This window comes from Saccoglossus kowalevskii, chromosome 21, assembly GCF_978046115.1.
Source record: "Saccoglossus kowalevskii chromosome 21, keSacKowa6.1, whole genome shotgun sequence".
Lineage (NCBI taxonomy): Eukaryota > Metazoa > Hemichordata > Enteropneusta > Harrimaniidae > Saccoglossus > Saccoglossus kowalevskii.
The window spans coordinates 13,909,243-13,931,188 of record NC_140661.1 but is presented as its reverse complement, the minus strand read 5'-3'; the positions used below and the strand labels follow the sequence as shown (position 1 = coordinate 13,931,188).

The 21,946-nt window shown below is 37.2% G+C and overlaps 1 protein-coding gene across 4 annotated transcripts in view; it reads left to right on the top strand.

The window, feature by feature from the left end:
* Positions 1–984: 984 nt before the first annotated feature.
* LOC102804534 (protogenin-like) overlaps positions 985–21,946 on the top strand; it is a 109,391-nt gene continuing 88,429 nt past the window's right edge. For all 4 annotated transcript variants that reach the window (XM_085495303.1, XM_085495306.1, XM_085495305.1 and 1 more), the window contains exons 1-2: positions 985–1,119; positions 11,477–11,764. In XM_085495303.1, the coding sequence (XP_085351429.1) occupies positions 1,053–1,119; positions 11,477–11,764 (355 nt within the window). In that variant the 5' untranslated portion in view covers positions 985–1,052. The remainder of the gene's footprint in view (positions 1,120–11,476; positions 11,765–21,946) is intronic.

Below are 21,946 nucleotides of genomic sequence, written 5' to 3'. Positions count from 1 at the left end.
ACTGAAACGAGAGGCTTCTATTGGTCGATTGAATAGCATTACAACGTTTTCAGCTGACGTCGATGCGCACTATGCTCGTTGAGCGGTTGATTGGATTAAATTGCCTTTGAAATGTGTAAATATTTATAAAGAAGAAAGAACGCCCTTGTTGTGCCAAGAGTACTATCGGCACAACTAACTCATACTTTTCAATTTTATAAATATTTATAGCAGCGTAGTGCATATGTTCCAATGTTATTCCGACGGTAGATAGAAACTCCTCGTTTCAGTTTCAATTGTGAACTTTATAAATATTTATTAAAATAAAGCGAATAGGTTTGTCGCGTTGATAGTACTATCAGAGAATATTGGAATCAGTGGAATATATTTTAGTTACTTGATGTGAAAATAATCAACATACGGCAGTCAAATACGTACTCTTAATAAAACATGCAGAATTCGCTAAAGATGGACGGATGTATGTACAACGTTTTGAGATGTGTAACAATAACTCTGATGTTGAACTGGATGACCCAAACACTGCAACATAAGGGATATTGACATAGATACATATGTTATTATATAATTACAAATATGTTTTTTTCGTCTTCAGATTTGTGAATGTACGTGCATTTATATACAAGAAATTCGGTAGTAGTCCTACCAGCAAATTACAGAAACGTTGCCTTTTTTAAACGCTTTTAAGGTCCATGAGAATTTCTCCCATCGTGACCGGTCATTGCGCTGTGACCTAGTTCTAGTTCCATGATGGGTGATCAATTTTCAATGGCACTTTCTTTTTTTTATTTATTTAATAAGAATATGTGACGTCTGAAACATGTGGGATTAAAATGTAACAATTTTTATATGTATGGCTGAAATTCTTTGGTAATAACAATCAGTTGCCGACGGTAAACGGAAGAGCCCAATCACTTACGTTTCTCGTGTTGTTTACGCGGATGAATACCTACTCTTACCGTGCGTGGTTGGTTCTGTATACCGTATCGTACCGAATCGAGCAAAGCTATGTGAAGTTTTTATCTCGGAAAACTTACTCCAATGTTCAGTCACTTATGGCGATCCAACCTTCAGAAGCCAAACCGTGGATGTTATTGCTGTTCTGTGGATTGTTTTCGTCGGGTAGGTATCTCTGTTTTTCTTTAACGGCGTGCTTTTTAAGCGGGTTCCGTGAAGCCTCTGGCAGCCGAGTGACGGCGAAAATCTCATTGCCATGTCCTTCATCGCTTGTTTACAAACGTTCACTGTGACATCTCGGTCGATTTGACCTGAAACATCGCGGTAAACTTGTCCGATCTCGACTTCTTTGCAGCGAATTAAATGTCGTCCCATACCTCCGTGACCATGAGCTTGCAGATAATTATTATCGGTTTAGCCATCTACCCGCCCCATCACTGCACGACGACGGGAATGGAGTAAAAACCGTGGAATGGCGTTTCGTTAATCATTTGACGCACATGAAAAAAACAAGAGCAGTCATTCTCAAGTTCAGTTTATTCGCTCACATTTATCATTTTCCTCTATACTTTTGGTGAAGGTTCAGAACATGTGTGTGCACGGCAGCGAGTCGTTGCTTATACCGTCTTGCTTAATGTCAACTCGAGAACAGTGGGCGAGTCAAAGTTGTCATTCATTGCGACCATGGCCTGCCCACTCCGTACATCGGCAACATGCCTTTCAGTACGCTGACTCGTGTTAATATCAATCAATATACCTCACAGCAAAACGAACCTAAAAATCGAAAATTCAATGATCTTTTTGAAGAATGCAATGTACGTTTTCACTTCATCTGCCCCTTGTTATAAATACTAGTGCATGTATCGCACGCGCCTTGAACTTATGAAGGCAGCACGACTGTAATCACACGTACCTCTGACCCGCGCGTACACGTAAATAAAATAATATTCGGCTTGATAGTATTTCCTAAACGATGGTTTTACTTAACAGTTAATTTTTGTTATTGTTTACCAGAACTATTGTACACTATATATTGTGTATTAAGTTGTTCATCCATTATGCAAACACACACGTAAATAATATAATGACATTACCGTTGGTGTTAACTCCTAAGACAGCTTTGAGATGAGATGAGGCAGCACAGCCCTGTCATGTAGTCTCAAACATTGATATGGCTAAAATAGTATGTCGCTTTTTCAACATGTTTTACAGTATATTGTCAGAACCTCCATTATTTTACCGATGGCGCTTCGTGAAGTCCTTTGAGTTAGAAACCTACTTGTATCTAAAAAATATCAAATGCAATAAATTTGATTTTGATCAATATTTATTGGTGTTGAGTTAAAAACTGTGAGCTCACCAGCCTATTTTACAGTTATATTTCAGTGAATGGCAGCTTTGTTTTTCGCTATGATGAGTTCCTATGGTAGAGACTGAAGCGTAGCAGAGGTCGATGCATTCTTGTACTGCCTGAGTGCATACTTTGTGGTATTCTTGTGGTAACCTTGTTCTCCCCCGGCATGTTGCAAGCAGCTATATCGTGGTTACTAACGTGTGTCTGTATGTCTGTATGGAGTTGTTTCAGTAGCACTATTGCAGATAGACATTTAAATAGCGTTTTATTGAGGTCATTGGACACCAGATAAAATTGACATATTTAATGATCATATGTGGTCATGTGACTTCATTAAATATGCATAAATATCATATCTGGAGAAATATGGCAGAGATAGATATTTAACCAGTGCTTTGTTGAAGACATTGTACACTAGATCTGATTAACATATTTAATGATCATATGTGGTCATGTGACCTCATTAAATATGCATAACTATCATATCTGGAGAAATATGGCAGAGATAGATATTTAACCAGTGCTTTGTTGAAGACATTGTACACTAGATCTGATTAACATATTTAATGATCATATGTGGTCATGTGACCTCATTAAATATGCATAACTATGATATCTGGAGAAATATGGCAGAGATAGATATTTAACCAGTGCTTTGTTGAAGACATTGTACACTAGATCTGATTAACATATTTAATGATCATATGTGGTCATGTGACCTCATTAAATATGCATAACTATCATATCATATATATATATATAACCAGTGCGTTTTTGAGAATATTGGTCATGTGACCTCATTAAAATAAAGATGCTTTTACTGGTGGCTTTCTTTTTATTAAACATCTTTTTTGTGCTTGTAGTCATAATTGAAATTGCACTGTGTGAATGTTGTGTCCAGTGACTGGATTTTATTTCCACTGTTGTTTGGTGGAGCACTTCTGTTTACGACGATGTACACAAACGAAAATATTTGAATGTGACCTCATTAATGTGTCAATGTAATAATAATGATAATAAGGAAAAACAAGTCCAGATATGTTTTGAAATGAATGCAGATACACGTTTTTACAGAACAAATTCTCAATGTGTGGATGCTTAATGTACAGTCAAACCTGTCTATAGTGGCCACCCATGGGACTTTGAGATTTTGGCCTTTATAGACAGGTGGCCTTTCTATACAGGTTCACTAATTTATTCATGAATATTAATTAGGCATCGAATCAATGTATTAAAACAGATCTCGCAACCCCATTTGACACACGCTATTACACTACTGTACACAGTATGCAAACACTTTATTACAAATAAAAAAAGTTGATTTTTTTATTCAATTTTAAATTGTATTATGTAAATTAAAATCATTTCACAAAAGTCGATCATTGCGCAATAATGAGTAGTATCGAAAATTAAATGTTTGAAGATTTGTACAGTAAAGTTCATGTTCAGCAGCAGTTTTAGTATCATTTCCTACTAAAGAAATCACTCAGCTTGCTTTGCTTGGCTATTCCGAATTTGTATGTTTCTTTTAATATTTATTGTGTCTCGTACACTAGTAAATCGGAATGTCTCTAGGCTATAGCAAATTCTTTCAAGGAGAAGGGAAAGGGACAGTTAGCTGTGCTTTATTGATCCCTACAACTTATACGAAAAGAACACTTATCTATTGCAGTGATGGATCTCCTTCCATTTACGTGACAACTTGAAAGTTTCCTTCCCAATCACAATACCCTTAACATTTTGTTTATTTTTTTTCAAAAATCGTCCTGACCTACCTCACTTGCAAAATGATTGATCCCTCAAAACATTACTTTGCGCAATCAAAATCTGGGCGACTTCCGTGTTATTGTACTGCTGCAACAATAGAAACATGTGAAATATGCCTATGACTTTGGCCGTCAAACTAAGCTCAATTTAACATCATTGTTAAAAACATCTATTGTTACATGTACCGAGGCAGTAGTGACCGAAAAAGAAATTTGAACGAATTTTAATAGTTGGACAACGAGACGATACTGCACACACATTCCCTCACAGTGATCGATACACAGTAACGGAAACGACTCTACTTTTTGACCCGAGTTATCATAACCCCAGAAGAACAAGAAAGCACATGCGCAAGGCTAATTAGCATAATTTATTTGGATGGGAAAAACAACAGGCATGGCAGTTATGTTGATTTTTTTCCTTTTGCTATCAGTTCCAGTTACTTGCATATTTGTCGATATTTATAGGAGTTCAAAGTGAATAAATATCGATACTAAATAACAAGTCAGTTGTTATGTTTTTTTGTTGGTAATCAATTCGATTGGCATTCCGATTCACCATGGCCACATAGGGACTGTGCCCCGGCGATTCACAAAACGTTTCAGGTCGTCATCGTTGTGGTTTCTCGATTCATTGAACAAAACCCCCTGGTACAAAGCACTTCTGTCCAAGTTATTCCCGCGGTACCGTATACATATTTAGACAAAACATTAATGACAGCATGTTTTTATCAGGACACTTTCAAATTCTTAATTATGTTTTTGGCGTTCTCGGGCCATCGGTACGAAAACGTACTAACTTTGTCCTTTGTGATCTTTGGAGCTTATTAGTTGGCTGGGGTTTAAGACAGTACGCTGCAAGACATCCGGCAACTATGTCCGTTATATGCAGTTCAACTGATCCTTGCGGCCGCTGAAGCCTGGCCGTTGACTCCCGTGTGCGAAGCACATAATTGGAGTCTTTGCAGTTAGTGTGTCTGTATGTGTGTGTATGTGTGTCTGACTGTTCCACTGTTATCTGAAGAACCATACATCGGTTTTTGATGAAACTTGGTGCATAGATGCTCTGGGCCAATGTGCAGATTTGATTAGGTTTTGGTAAAAATTCGTGCATATTAATTACCTATTTTGCATGATAATTATCTAATTTTTAGCGGTTCCATGACTGTTCCACTGATATCCAAACAACCACTCATTGGATCTTGATGAAACTTGGTACATAGATGCTCTGAACTAATTCTAGGTTTTGATTAGTTTTTGGTAAAAATCCATGCATACTAATTACCTAATTTGCATAATGGTTAGTAAACTTTTCGGTTTTTCCAGATACTAATCATCACATTTCAATGAAACTTGCTACATAGATGTCATATGACACTGCACAGACCTGATAGTTTTTATGGTAATATCTGTACATATTAATTACCTAATTTGCATAATTAATTAATTTGCAGCTTTTGATATAAGTAGTGAGCATTACATTTCAATGAAACTTGGTACTTAGATACTCAAGGACTATGCAGAGATTGATTGTTTCGGGATAAATATTTGTGCATATTAATTACCTAATTTGCATAATTAATTTTCAGCTTTTCTACTGATATCTAAAGTACTAATCATCACGTTTCAATGAATCTAGAACTATGCAGAGACCCAATTAGTTTTCGGTGAATATTTATGCATATTAATCACCTAATTTGCATAATTAACCAATTTCCAACTTTCACACTGATATCTCAAGTACTAATCATCACATTCAAATGAATTTTGTACATAGATGCTGTAGGACAATAAACACACCTGGATAATTGTGGGTTAAAATCTGTACATAGTAATTACCTAATTTGCATAATTAACCAATTTTAAGCTTTCACACTGATATCTAAAGTACTAATTATTCCATTTCAATGAAACTTAGTACAAAGATGCTCTAGAACAATGTACAAACCTAATTAGTTTGGGATAAAATCTGTTCATATTAATTCCCTAATTAGCATAATAATTCATAATTTTTTAGTTCTAATCACATTTCAATAAAACTTGGTACATAGATTTTCTGTTACATTGCGCTGAACTCATTAGTTTTACACTCAAATCTGTTCATATTAATTTTCTGATTTGCATTAGTTAGTTTTCAGTTTTTCCATCAATATCTCAAGTACAAGTAATTTCGAATTATATTTAATGTGTCTCCAATACCCTCAGCACACAGGAGTTCTTTATAAGCTTTCTTTGATTATTCCTTGTTTCTGGAAACTGGAAACCTGTCTCAAACAAACACTGTAAAAACTGGAAACCTGTCTAAAACAAACCCTGTGAATACTGGAAACCTGTATCAAACAAACCCTGTGAAAACTGAAAACCTGTCTAAAACAAACCCTGTGAAAACTGGAAACCTGTCTCAAACAAACACTGTAAAAACTGGAAACCTGTCTCAAAAAAACCCGATGTAAACTGGAAATTTGTCTAAAACAAACCCTGTGAATACTGGAAACTTGTCTCAAACAAACCCTGTAAAAACTGGAAACCTGTCTAAAAGAAACCCTGTGAAAACTGGAAACTGTCTCAAACAAACCATGTGAAAACTGGAAACCTGTCTCAAACAAACCCTGTGAAAACTGGAAACCTGTCTCAAACAAACCCTGTGTAAACTGGAAACCTGTCTCAAACAAACCCTGTATAAACTGGAAACCTGTCTCAAACAAACCCTGTGAAAACTGGAAACCTGTCTCAAACAAACTCTGTGAAAAATGGAAACCTGTGGAAACCTGTCTCAAACAAACACTGTAAAAACTGGAAATCTGTCTCAAACAAACCATGTGAAAACTGGAAACCTGTCTCAAACAAACCCTGTGAAAACTGGAAACCTGTTTCAAACAAACTCTGTGAATACTAGAAACCTGTCTCAAACAAACCCTGTGAAAACTGGAAACCTGTCTCAAACAAACCCTGTGAAAACTGGAAACCTGTCTCAAACAAACCCTGTGAATACTAGAAACCTGTCTCAAACAAACCCTGTGAATACTAGAAACCTGTCTCAAACAAACCCTGTGAATACTAGAAACCTGTCTCAAACAAACCCTGTGAAAACTGGAAACCTGTCTCAAACAAACCCTGTGAATACTAGAAACCTGTCTCAAACAAACCCTGTGAAAACTGGAAACCTGTCTCAAACAAACCCTGTGAATACTAGAAACCTGTCTCAAACAAACCCTGTGAATACTAGAAACCTGTCTCAAACAAACACTGTAAAAACTGGAAACCTGTCTCAAACAAACCCTGTAAAAACTGGAAACCGGTCTCAAACAAACCCGATGTAAACTGGAAACCTGTCTCAAACAAACCCTGTGAAAACTGGAAACCTGTCTCAAACAAACTCTGTGAAAACTGGAAACCTGTCTCAAACAAACTCTGTGAAAACTGGAGACCTGTCTCGAACAAACTCTGTGAAAACTGGAAACCTGTCTCAAACAAACCCGGTGTAAACTGGAAACCTGTCTCAAACAAACCCTGTGAAAACTGGAAACCTGTCTCAAACAAACCCTGTGAATACTAGAAACCTGTCTCAAACAAACCCTGTGAAAACTGGAAACCTGTCTCAAACAAACCCTGTGAAAACTGGAAACCTGTCTCAAACAAACCCTGTGAATACTAGAAACCTGTCTCAAACAAACCCTGTGAAAACTGGAAACCTGTCTCAAACAAACCTTGTGAAAACTGGAAACCTGTCTCAAACAAACCCTGTGAATACTAGAAACCTGTCTCAAACAAACCCTGTGAAAACTGGAAACCTGTCTCAAACAAACCCTGTGAATACTAGAAACCTGTCTCAAACAAACCCTGTGAAAACTGGAAACCTGTCTCAAACAAACCCTGTGAATACTAGAAACCTGTCTCAAACAAACACTGTAAAAACTGGAAACCTGTCTCAAACAAACCCTGTAAAAACTGGAAACCGGTCTCAAACAAACCCGATGTAAACTGGAAACCTGTCTCAAACAAACACTGTAAAAACTGGAGACCTGTCTCAAACAAACTCTGTGAAAACTGGAAACCTGTCTCAAACAAACCCGGTGTAAACTGGAAACCTGTCTCAAACAAACCCTGTGAATACTAGAAACCTGTCTCAAACAAACCCTGTGAAAACTGGAAACCTGTCTCAAACAAACCCTGTGAAAACTGGAAACCTGTCTCAAACAAACCCTGTGAAAACTGGAAACCTGTCTCAAACAAACCCTGTGAATACTAGAAACCTGTCTCAAACAAACCCTGTGAATACTGGAAACCTGTCTCAAACAAACCCTGTGAATACTAGAAACCTGTCTCAAACAAACTCTGTAAAAACTGGAAACCTGTCTCAAACAAACCCTGTGAATACTAGAAACCTGTCTCAAACAAACCCTGTGAATACTAGAAACCTGTCTCAAACAAACCCTGTGAAAACTGGAAACCTGTCTCAAACAAACCCTGTGAATACTAGAAACCTGTCTCAAACAAACACTGTAAAAACTGGAGACCTGTCTCAAACAAACCCTGTGAAAACTGGAAACCTGTCTCAAACAAACCCTGTGAATACTAGAAACCTGTCTCAAACAAACCCTGTGAATACTGGAAACCTGTCTCAAACAAACCCTGTGAATACTAGAAACCTGTCTCAAACAAACCCTGTGAAAACTGGAAACCTGTCTCAAACAAACCCTGTGAATACTAGAAACCTGTCTCAAACAAACACTGTAAAAACTGGAAACCTGTCTCAAACAAACCCTGTAAAAACTGGAAACCGGTCTCAAACAAACCCGATGTAAACTGGAAACCTGTCTCAAACAAACACTGTAAAAACTGGAGACCTGTCTCAAACAAACTCTGTGAAAACTGGAAACCTGTCTCAAACAAACCCGGTGTAAACTGGAAACCTGTCTCAAACAAACCCTGTGAATACTAGAAACCTGTCTCAAACAAACCCTGTGAATACTGGAAACCTGTCTCAAACAAACCCTGTGAAAACTGGAAACCTGTCTCAAACAAACCCTGTGAAAACTGGAAACCTGTCTCAAACAAACCCTGTGAATACTAGAAACCTGTCTCAAACAAACCCTGTGAATACTGGAAACCTGTCTCAAACAAACCCTGTGAATACTAGAAACCTGTCTCAAACAAACTCTGTAAAAACTGGAAACCTGTCTCAAACAAACCCTGTGAATACTAGAAACCTGTCTCAAACAAACCCTGTGAATACTAGAAACCTGTCTCAAACAAACCCTGTGAAAACTGGAAACCTGTCTCAAACAAACCCTGTGAATACTAGAAACCTGTCTCAAACAAGAGCACACCTGTCTGTCTGTCTGTCTATAGAGACCATTTTAACCCTTTGAGCACGATCATTTTTTTTCAACAAAATTTCGGTACAACAATTTGTCTTGTTTTTTGTGTATTTTTCAATATTTTTTTTTCAATAATTTTGGACTAAGTAGACATAATTACGTATTGGCTACAAGTCTTAACAAGTCTTAATGGAAAAATTATGAAAAAAATTTGTAGGTTTTAAATATTGTGAACGATGACAAAAGGTAACACAATGGGTTTATGAAGTCTTTTGAAATTTGACTGTACTCCAAAATGTTGTCTCTCTGACATACACACAAAAATAACCAAATTTCTAAGTTCTACCAGCATTACTTATCATTCAGCCACGATTATAATGTCCTACGAAAAATATTCCTTCAGTTTACAACAGCTTTCATGATGCTCATAGTTTGAAATGCAGCTTACTCATTCGCACAATAAAAGCTGTTATCCTCAAGAGTTTAGACTTAATCCTAACATTTGTCAGCCATGAAACACGTTGCAAAATCGATAGTTATTTTTTTTACCTCTAGCAACATGTATATCTCTTGACTTTTGTAATCTCTAGATTGTACCATGAAAATTCAACCATTCAAAGTAACACAGTGTTTTTTTTATTCCTGGCCATCCAAATTTTTTTTTTTTTTTTTCAATATTTTTGAAAATGAACTCTAATTTTGGAGCCAACAGACAAAATTTGTGTCAATTTTCAGTTTTTAATCAACAAATTTGGCATTTTTGTTCCAATCTTCTGAAGGAAAGTGCAGACTATAAACGGGACTATTTTGTGAATTTGTGATGAAAAAAGGGAACAGATGGTAAAAAGGTCAAACTAATTATTTAAATATGGTACATATAGAAATTTTGGAGATTTTACAGTGACCACGTTTGCTAGCATGCACAAAAACTCATGCTAATATATGTCACTGAGATTGCTCTTTTGTGATAAAAATATTCAAACTGTATGGTATTTGTTCTATTAGTGCTTGTTAGGTAAATGCCAGGAGTATGTTTATGGCTTGTATGAGCATCTATTAATGATGTGCTTCTAATAGAGCAAATACGATATTGTTTTAAACAGAGTTTTAGTACGTTAGAAAGTGCTCTGCCATCACCATTTAGTTTTTTATGGTCCATTCCTACTTGGATCATTAATGCTGTTTTACATTCTATCTTCTGTGATATTCTTTGGGGCTATACAGATCCTAAGTTAGCATAGTGTTTCTTAATATTAATACATAATAATATTAATACATAGCGGTCACTGGTAGCATAGTGTTTGTCGCATCAGACTCATGATCGGTAGACCAAAATTAAAATCCTACCTTAGGCTGAACATCAAACGGGTTGACCCCCACTCTGGGTGAGTGTACCACAGACTCAATGAGAAGGCCATTCCACTGGCTGAGATTCATTCACTAATGAATGCGATTTTGGGGGAACCTTGGTTAAGGTCCGCAGGTGCTTGTGTTTGACAGGGGCTGGTTGACGCCGGGATAGCGCATTAAATTGCCAATTGATAGGAAGATGGCCACACAGTCTTATCATGTAGTCCTAAACATGAATATGACTTCTGTGGAAAAATGCACTATGTCAAGTCAGAAGAGACAACAGTGACATTCAATGTCCGGAACTGTCGCCTGGCACAGAAAAAAACATTTAAAAAACAAACAAACATATAATGTATGGTTTTAAATTCTCACTTCTGAAATTTGGTGTTAAATTTCCAACATCATCTATGTCCCACTTTTGTGGTCTATCATTTTTGCACATTTTTTTTAATATATTTTTTTCTTAATTTTGGACCAAATGAAGAGAAATTCTTGATGAAAAATTTTTCTTGCAAAAGTTTGTTAGGGTGGTTTTGATCAATAAAAATGAATTGTTTTCCAAAATCGGTCACGAGTGTTGATCACAGCCAATGGGAAATCATCAATTTTGTTCAAATTTGTTGAAGAATTTATAGAAAAATGCAAAATATTGCACAAAAATGTTCAAAGAAATAATTATAAGCTCTGTTTGGTCTTATAATTTATAAATATCTGAATTTTCTTTTCAGTACTCTGTGCCAAGGACCTAGAATTCACAGTTGAATTGAACAATGCAGCTGTAGTAAAGGGTTCCTCGTTTATTTGGGATTGTGCCGCTGAAGGCGCTTTACCCATTGATATCACTTGGAGGAAAGACGGGCAGGCAATTGTAAACAGCGAACAACACACTATACTCAGGAATGGATCGCTATATTTCACCACGATCGAACGCAAGAAGCAAGACGAAGGCGTGTATGAATGCGTTGCGAGTAATATTTATGGGACCATTGTTAGCCGAGCCAATCTTTTCATAGCATGTAAGTTGTATTTTTTTCCTTAGTAATAATAATATTAAGATTCTTTATTTGACAGTATAGCTCAGTGAAGTTTAACCTTTTCACCACCAGACTATTTCGCCAAATTTTTCTGCACTTTTTTCTCGTATTCTTCAATATTTTTTGAAAATGAACCTTAATTTTGGAGCCAACAGACAAAATTTTAGTCTATCTTCAGTTTTTACTCAAAAAATTTGGCAATTTATTCCCCAATCTTCTGAAGGAAAGTGCAGACTATAAACGGGACTATTTTGTGAATTTGTGATGAAAAGAGGAAACTGGTGGAGAAAAGCTTCACAAGATATTTCCTTGTTTCGTGGAAACTGCTGAGAGGAGAAGCCTCAGAAGAGAAGATTGTTTCTGCCATCGATGAAGCACTTTTCTTCCTGCTGCAAGTGGTGAAATTAAAATGCTGTAGAATCATTAATTTTTACAATTTTGATGTGACAGTTATTACTTTTTGCAATTTCAGTCAATAGAATGAATTCCTGTGTTATTATGCTGACTGAATATGTCTAGCTATCAACAACGGCAATTAACTTAGAACCCTACCCTCCAACTATGAGTATGACTACGCAAAACAAAATGGTTTTGTGTTTTTAATTTCATGATATTTGCTTTTTCCTGAATATTTAATCTCTCTACAGTATTAAAGTGCAATATTTATTAAGTATTCATTGAATTAATCTTTTCACTATGAAACCTTTTCTCATTTAATATACTATAACCGGTACATTTAATATACTATTGACCACTTAGAATTTTGCATATTTTCAAATAGTTTCCTATAATTTTTTTGATAATTTTGAATCAAATGGTCATCATTTTCTGTTAGCAGCAGGTCTTGTTAAATATTTTTTGAAAAAATCTGTAAAAAATGTAACATTTTATTTTGCAAATTATGACAAAAGTTGAATTTAGTAATCAAAGCGTTTTAGTTTATTATGTACAATCATGAAGTTTATCCCCATAGTACAATTAAATAGCATTGTTTTTTGTGTTACAGTTAAGTTTTTTGAGAAACGTGTCCTAATATTTCTTGAAAATCGCTATTTTTAGAACAATTCCATAGAACACAATGTTAAAGAAAAATTGGACTTAAATAATTCTGAACGACAAAACATACTCAATCATATACGATTTCTTCAGCCTATGTTACCAGGCTAGATTTTGAGATATTGCATAATATCTCTGCCATAGGAACCTATGGTAAAAGTGTTATAATACTGACAAAATGGCGTCTTTCCACTAAAATACAACCATCATTTTCTCGAAAAAAAAAGCTAGTGACCCCCAACTTTTTTTAGGCTAATATCCTTATATTGAGTACAGTTTATTGCAAAATGAATAAATTCTGGGTATTTTAATTTATGAGTAGGCTTCTACGTTAAGTCCATGTGATATGACAGTGCTTCAGGGTTTTAGTACTCATCCACATGTACATGGAAATCACACTACTGAGATTTCAATACAAAACATACACAGATAAAATTGGAATTTGTTTTTCATGATTTAAGCAAAGAAATAGTTTTATTGAGTAAATATTGGGAGAAAAATTTATGTTATTCACAAGGCTCGGAATATGGTTGCCAGGTAAGATATCAGTTAGCCTAGTTGAATTGTAAACCCGGAAATGTGCTGTAAGCATTGCACGCGCATCATGTATAGATGTACATTTATTAACTTAGTGTTTGTTGAATGTTTCATCAACGTGGTCATGGTACGATTTTCGTTTCCCCACCTGCTCTACCCAGCTTGTACTATCTTCAGAATTTCAGTGCACAGACCAAACATGTAGAAGAAGAATAGTTGAACCCAAACTGGAAGATTAGACAACCATTAAAATTTATCGCCAGGTTTCTTTTACATTTACGATGTCATGATGTGGCTTTATTGTATGCTGTTACGCACAAAAATAGTGCCAAACATCCATGGATATTTTTGAGTCCTTATTTTGTCTTATTTAAAGATTTCTATTGGGAACATATAATGAACAAATTATATTCAGTTATAAGATGAATAATTATGGTTGTCACAAATGAATTTGGGACATTCTGAAAAAATTCTATTTTTTTCTAAAAAAAGTAACTCTTTAACATAAATTCTTGTGGAAATACCCGGTAGTTTAAAAAAAGCCCATTTTTGTATGTTTTCAGGCAAAATTTTCACACAAAAAAGTATATCTAAAAGCCTAAAAGGCCATGGACACAAATGGCAACTGAGATTCTTACGAGCGAGAAATCCAGATTTGTTTTTTCTCCTCTAAAATAGTATTTTATTGCCGACCATCATCATCACATCAAATGTTCTAGAAACCATGGTTACAGTAGATCAGCAGACGCAATGACAGTGGGGAATTGAACACGATTTGATAGTTGAGAACAAATGTTTTTGGTCTCTCGCTCCCAAAGAGATTTTGGCAGCCATTTCTGTCAAGGGTCTATTATGTAGAATTATCTATTATCTAGTATCTATTATGCCAATAATAAGGTCTTGTACTACATAACACTATATGAAGCAAACTATGTCGTTTTTTTTTACTACTTTGAACACAAAACGTGCCATTTTGTACTGCCATCTGCGAATATTCAATATAGTGTTGTGGTTCGTTTTATTTAAGCGGCCGCTTTCGTATTCGCTTAATTATCCGCTTGTCTATAATTAGACAGTAATTATTGGTCATATGATTTTCTTAACTTTTTAATTGTTTTTAAATTTTAAACTGTAAACATTGATACTCATGGACTTAAACCCAAAACAACTGTATCATCTCTCCCACTACAGTTGATGACATTTAGACAATTAAAATAAATATTTGTTAAATATATATATACAATCATCCATGTTGTAATTTGTTTGTTTCTAAACAGTGAAATAATAGCACTCGCAGATAGTTGTATGAAGAAAAAACAGAAAAACAAATTTTGATTTAATTGACCTAATTACTAAATTATTATTACGTGTTGACAGTGTCAGTATCACTACTCTTATAATCATGAAATCAACAAATCTTTTATGATGTCGTAACCCGGGCGAAATCTACGTCTGTTTTGGTATTTGGGTCATGTATATTTAAGCTTCTGCTCCTTATCTTATGTGACTAAGGACAAAGCTCTGTATTTTATAGCAGCATTTGGTATAGCACATTGTTATATAATCCATTCAATGTGACCTGCGCGTTTCATTGGGAGGAAACGCACGGGAATCCATGATATAGGCTGTCGGGTGTGGAAAAAACACACAACTGCGTCAACATGGATGAGTCGTCGTGGTTCTCTAATTTTGTATTTAATACATTTATTCCATCTAGGTCTAAATTGAATTGCTGCGTGTATTATATTATTATTGGCACCTACTCATAGCAGATTCTGTTGACATCTAAGCCAACACGAGTACTAGCGGATGTCCCTGTAATAGCCTTGTCTCGGCATTTCATGTCCCAAATTAGCATATATAGTCGTTAATTGGTAGGTATTCAATTGCACAAAAGCAGGTTCCCCTGTTGAGTTAAGTGTTCTGATATTACACAACTTGTAACAATTGGCCTTTTTGTTCCCGCTTGTCTAGTAGATATTGTATTAGTTGGTGAATTTTTTAGACAATGTAGATTTAATTACATATACGTGTCAGATATCTTTAGAGAAATATGATGTAGGCATAGAAATACGAGAACACCAGTGCTATTAAAAATAAACATCTTGAGTCCAGTTTTCACTTTTTCCCCAAACCCTCCGTCTGATTTGTTTTTTGTTTTACATTGAAGGCACTCATTCTAATTAAGGATTGGGCTTTGTTCACACTCAATACTTAGTGACCATAACCTCTAACTACATCTGACCAATCACATTCTAGCTCTGATGAGATTTGTTAATGAATTAGAAGGTGATCTGTAACACAAATTCTAATTGGTTGCTGATCCTACAAGCCCCAAACATGAACATGATTGGTGAATCCTTAAAATAATTTTTCAAGGAGGGTAAATAGATTATTCAGGTGCAGTTAGCCACAATATAAGAATATGCTTTGGACTAATAGTACACTCATTTAAAAAAAACACATAAATTTTCAGACAGAGCAGTTTTTGGTTGCAATATTAACAGTTAGAAAGATTCCACAATTTGGAAGTTATGATGTTGCATATTTTGCAAACTTTAAATGTAACGTAAATATGATTGCCCAAATTGGGAAGACAATTTAATGCGTCTGGAACACTTTCAATTCGACACAGTGTTTTATGAATTATTTGATTCTACAGTATTGTGTTCCCTACTGGGTGCATAACTATCGTAAATATTTGTTGAATACTGTATGTGTTCTAATAGAAGCGTACCTCTAATAAAAGCGCACCTCTAATAGAAGCATATACTGTACAACTTAGTGTCCATGCTCAATTAAGCTATTTTTGGGGGATTAAATTGTCAAGTCATAAAACCCAGTAATTGAACATAGTTATGCTTTTTTGAATAATTACAGTGTCCATTATGATCACCTTGAATAGTGCATGAGTGAATAAACAATTTAACATGATTTTTGTTCCTGGATGTGAAAGGTGTTAAATACTTCTTCCACACTTGGTTTACTTTTCAAAAATTGCAAATCGCTAGTTTAAACAAAAATCTTGTTCTTTTTGCTGAAATCAGTGCCAACTGATTGTGTTCAAGCATTGGCAATTCATTTCGGCGTCATGTCATGGAAAATTAATTGCACTAGTTCGATTCAGCATTTTTAAAAACAGACTTGACCTGTCAGGTCAAAGGGCGCTGCTGCAGGTCAAGTCAATGGACAGCAATTACTTTGCCAGGGCAGTTTGTATACAATCAAAATCGTTCAACAATGAAAATAATAATGAAACTCATGACTGTTTACACCCTTAATTCTGATATGTATGTAAATAATATTGCAATAAAATGTGCATATTTCTGTTTTTTCATGGTAAAAGTGTTGTTGAAATCAAAAACACAATTCAATTTTGCAAGTTAATTTCCTCAAAATATTCCTCTTAATCTGGCACATGGTAAACAAAATTGTAATTTGAATATTTTTCCTGGACTCGAGTGGCCAGCCCTTAAAAAAACATGATTTTTTGAGCTGAGTATTCTAGGTGCTAAGTCAGACGAGACCTTAATAAACCAAAACTTCTATTTTAATATTTGCTGAATCATTGAAATCTACCTCATTTTTACCATTAACATAAATGTATCCATGTCATTCACCGGGTATGTATGCTCTACTACTAGAACAAACAACTATATTTAAAAAAGTTCGTAATGAATTTCGAAATATAAAAAAATGAATTTATAAATTAACTGTGAACCACATCATCTCAACCCAGAAATTATTTCATACATTTCAAATGTTTCCCTGTGTTTTCATGTAAAAAAAGCATTGTCAACCTAAAACTAAATGACCACTTTTAACTATGTTGAAAAACCTGTTATGTATACTTCGTTATAAACAATTTCTGGGAAAAATTCAATGTGTAAAGTAAGGAATAAATGATTTACAGTTTTTATGTGGTAGTGATATTTATTCTGATTACGCCAGTAATGCTGCAGGCTTATTAACAGTATATGCATGATGTGTAGTGTCAACAGCCCATGGTTACCCAAATTTGTACAAAACGACTGCACATATCTGCGAGTTCAGGTACTATACAAATGTAGGTTAAACGTTTACCTGCATACGCTTGGTGTTATATGCAATGTATATTTGGGAGATTATTTTAGTTGTTTTATTGAACGAGCTAGCCGCAAACATGGATGATTAAGACATATTCAGAAAAAAAATGTAACATAGAAATCTGCAATCTGTCTATTGGGAGACTTTGAAAATGTAAATTCTATTAAAAATATATTATTATTAAAATTTATTGTTCTGTGGACATTATGCAGTCCACCGTGGCGTGTGTCAGTCGGCATCGGCAGCTGAACTGTTTGGTCCACTGCACTGCTAAATTGTTGTGTCATCACTGAGTCTTGTTGACCCTGTACTATCCATCATTTTTCCCGCCAAATTCTTAGTAGAACTTTGTCTACATTTTTATGTAGCTTTGTCTGATGTCTAAATTGACATAGTTTCCTATTTACTGGTCTACATAATTTTTTGGTTGTAAAAAATCCAGTTGTATTTTTTTAAAAGGTGACGAAATTTGATTTTTGCCTTTCAGAGGTATAATGTGCCTCATTTTAGTTGTCGTAATTGTAAAGTGGGCTATTCCTTCCTTATTTTGGTGACAATACACTAATTGTTGTTTGCGAATTGGTGTGTAAATAGGGTTCACAGAATATACATTCTATGGATCTGTAACATGTGCACTGTAGTGGGATGTGTAATTTTACATCGGGCAGCTGAACCATGAACACCTGTGCTGGAACATGGTTAATGACCTGGTTCGCAAAAAACCTAAATACACAGCTTGGTAAGTCCAGTGCGTACAGTGTGTGTGTAGCACGACTTGCTAAAATACTAACAAATAATAAAAATACTGTATTTGCTCTTTTATTTGCGAATTTTCAATCGAAATACATATAAACAAAAAATCGCATACTTGAATCATTATTGCTTATTTAATAACCAATACCATACAAAAACCCTCTGAAGAATTTTAGTAGTGTGATAAAGTTATTATTATTATTGTTATTAAAACGCCGCTGTAATTTATTTATTAGCGTATACGTTAGTAAAAGAGCTAATAAGATACAGGAACAGTAAGATTGCAAAATTTGTTTTATTTTCAAATTGGTATTTTTGAGGTGGACCAATATATTTGTATTCACAAGTGTATGTATCTCATCCAGCTTCTATTTCATTATTCATTTTGTTTCACCATTTGTATTGATGTTTTCAGTAAATGCAACTATGGTAATCAGACAAGTTTTCAGTCCTATTCAATTTTGGCAGTCATCTGTTCTGTTTTGTGCCTCTGGTATGGTACGTGTCACCACACAGAGGACCACAGTATCATGTCACCTCACAGGACCACATTATCATGTCACCATACTGGACCACAGTATCATGTTACCACACAGGACCACAGTATCATGTCACCACACTGGACCACAGTATTATGTCACCACACAGGATCACAGTATCATGTCACCACACAGGACCACAGTATCATGTTACCACACAGGACCACAGTATCATGTCACCACACAGGACCACAGTATCATGTCACCACACAGGGCCACAGTATCATGTCACCATACTGGACCACAGTATCATGTCACCACACAGGACCACAGTATCATGTCACCACACAGGACCACAGTATCATGTCACCACACTGGACCACAGTATCATGTCACCACACAGGGCCACAGTATCATGTCACCATACTGGACCACGGTATCAGGTCACCACACTGGACCACAGTATCATGTCACCACACAGGACCACAGTATCATGTCACCACACTGGACCACAGTATCATGTTACCACACAGGACCACAGTATCATGTCACCACACTGGACCACAGTATCATGTTACCACACAGGACCACAGTATCATGTCACCATACTGGACCACAGTATCATGTCACCGCACAGGACCACAGTATCATGTAACCACACAGGACCACAATATCATGTCACCACACTGGACCACAGTATCATGTCACCACACAGGACCACAGTATCATGTCACCACACAGGACCACAGTATCATGTCACCACACAGGACCACAGTATCATGTCACCACACAGGACCACAGTATCATGTCACCACACAGGACCACAGTATCATGGCACCACACAGGGCCACAGTATCATGTCACCATACTGGACCACAGTATCATGTCACCACACAGGACCACAGTATCATGTCACCACACAGGACCACAGTATCATGTCACCACACTGGACCACAGTATCATGTCACCACACAGGACCACAGTATCATGTCACCACACAGGACCACAGTATCATGTCACCACACAGGACCACAGTATCAGGTCACCACACAGGGCCACGGTATCATGTTACCACACAGGACCACAGTATCATGTTACCACACAGGACCACAGTATCATGTCACCGCACAGGACCACAGTATCAGGTCACTACACAGGACCACAGTATCAGGTCACCACACAGGACCACAGTATCAGGTCACCACACAGGACCACATTATTATGTCACCACACAGGACCACAGTATCATGTCACCACACAGGACCACAGTATCATGTCACCACACTGGACCACAGTATCATGTCACCACACTGGACCACAGTATCATGTCACCACACAGGACCACAGTATCATGTAACCACACTGGACCACAGTATCATGTCACCACACTGGACCACAGTATCATGTCACCACACAGGACCACAGTATCATGTCACCACACAGGACCACAGTATCATGTCACCACACAGGACCACAGTATCATGTCACCACACAGGACCACAGTATCATGTCACTACACAGGACCACAGTATCAGGTCACCACACAGGACCACATTATCATGTCACCACACAGGACCACAGTATCATGTCACCACACAGGACCACAGTATCATGTCACCACACAGGACCACAGTATCATGTCACCACACAGGACCACAGTATCATGTCACCACACTGGACCACAGTATCATGTCACCACACAGGACCACAGTATCATGTCACCACACAGGACCACAGTATCATGTCACCACACTGGACCACAGTATCATGTCACCACACAGGACCACAGTATTATGTCACCACACAGGACCACAGTACCATGTCACCAAACTGGACCACAGTATCATGTTACCACACAGGACCACAGTATCATGTCACCACACTGGACCACAGTATCATGTCACCACACTGGACCACAGTATCATGTCACCACACTGGACCACAGTATCATGTTACCACACAGGACCACAGTATCATGTCACCACACAGGACCACAGTATCATGTCACCACACTGGACCACAGTATCATGTCACCACACTGAACCACAGTATCATGTCACCACACTGGACCACAGTATCATGTCACCACACTGGACCACAGTATCATGTCACCACACAGGACCACAGTATCATGTCACCACACAGGACCACAGTATCATGTCACCACATAGGACCACAGTATCATGTCACCACACTGGACCACAGTATCATGTCACCACACAGGACCACAGTATCGTGTCACCACACAGGACCACAGTATCGTGTTACAACACAGGACCACAGTATCATGTCACCACACAGGACCACAGTATCAGGTCACCACACAGGGCCACGGTATCATGTTACCACACAGGACCACAGTATCATGTAACCACACAGGACCACAGTATCATGTCACCGCACAGGACCACAGTATCATGTTACCACACAGGACCACAGTATCATGTCACCACACTGGACCACAGTATCATGTCACCACACTGGACCACAGTACCATGTCACCACACAGGACCACAGTATCATGTCACCACACAGGACCACAGTATCATGTCACCGCACACGACCACAGTATCATGTCACCACACTGGACCACAGTATCATGTCACCACACAGGACCACAGTATCATGTCACCACACAGGACCACAGTATCATGTCACCACACAGGACCACAGTATCATGTCACCACACTGGACCACAGTATCATGTCACCACACTGGACCACAGTATCATGTCACCACACAGGACCACAGTATCATGTCACCACACAGGACCACAGTATCATGTCACCATACTGGACCACAGTATCGTGTCGCCACACAGGGCCACATTAACATGTTACCACACAGGACCACAGTATCATGTAACCACACAGGACCACAGTATCATGTCACCACACAGGACCACAGTATCATGTCACCACACAGGACCACAGTATCATGTCACCAAACAGGACCACAGTATCATGTCACCACACAGGGTCACATTGACATGTCACCGCACAGGACCACAGTATCATGTTACCACACAGGATCACAGTATCATGTCACCACACTGGACTACAGTATCATGTCACCACACAGGACCACAGTATCATGTCACCACACTGGACCACAGTATCATGTAACCACACTGGACCACAGTATCATGTCACCACACTGGACCACAGTATTATGTCATCACACTGGTCAGGACCACAGTATCATGTCACCACACAGGACCACAGTATCATGTCACCACACAGGATCACAGTAT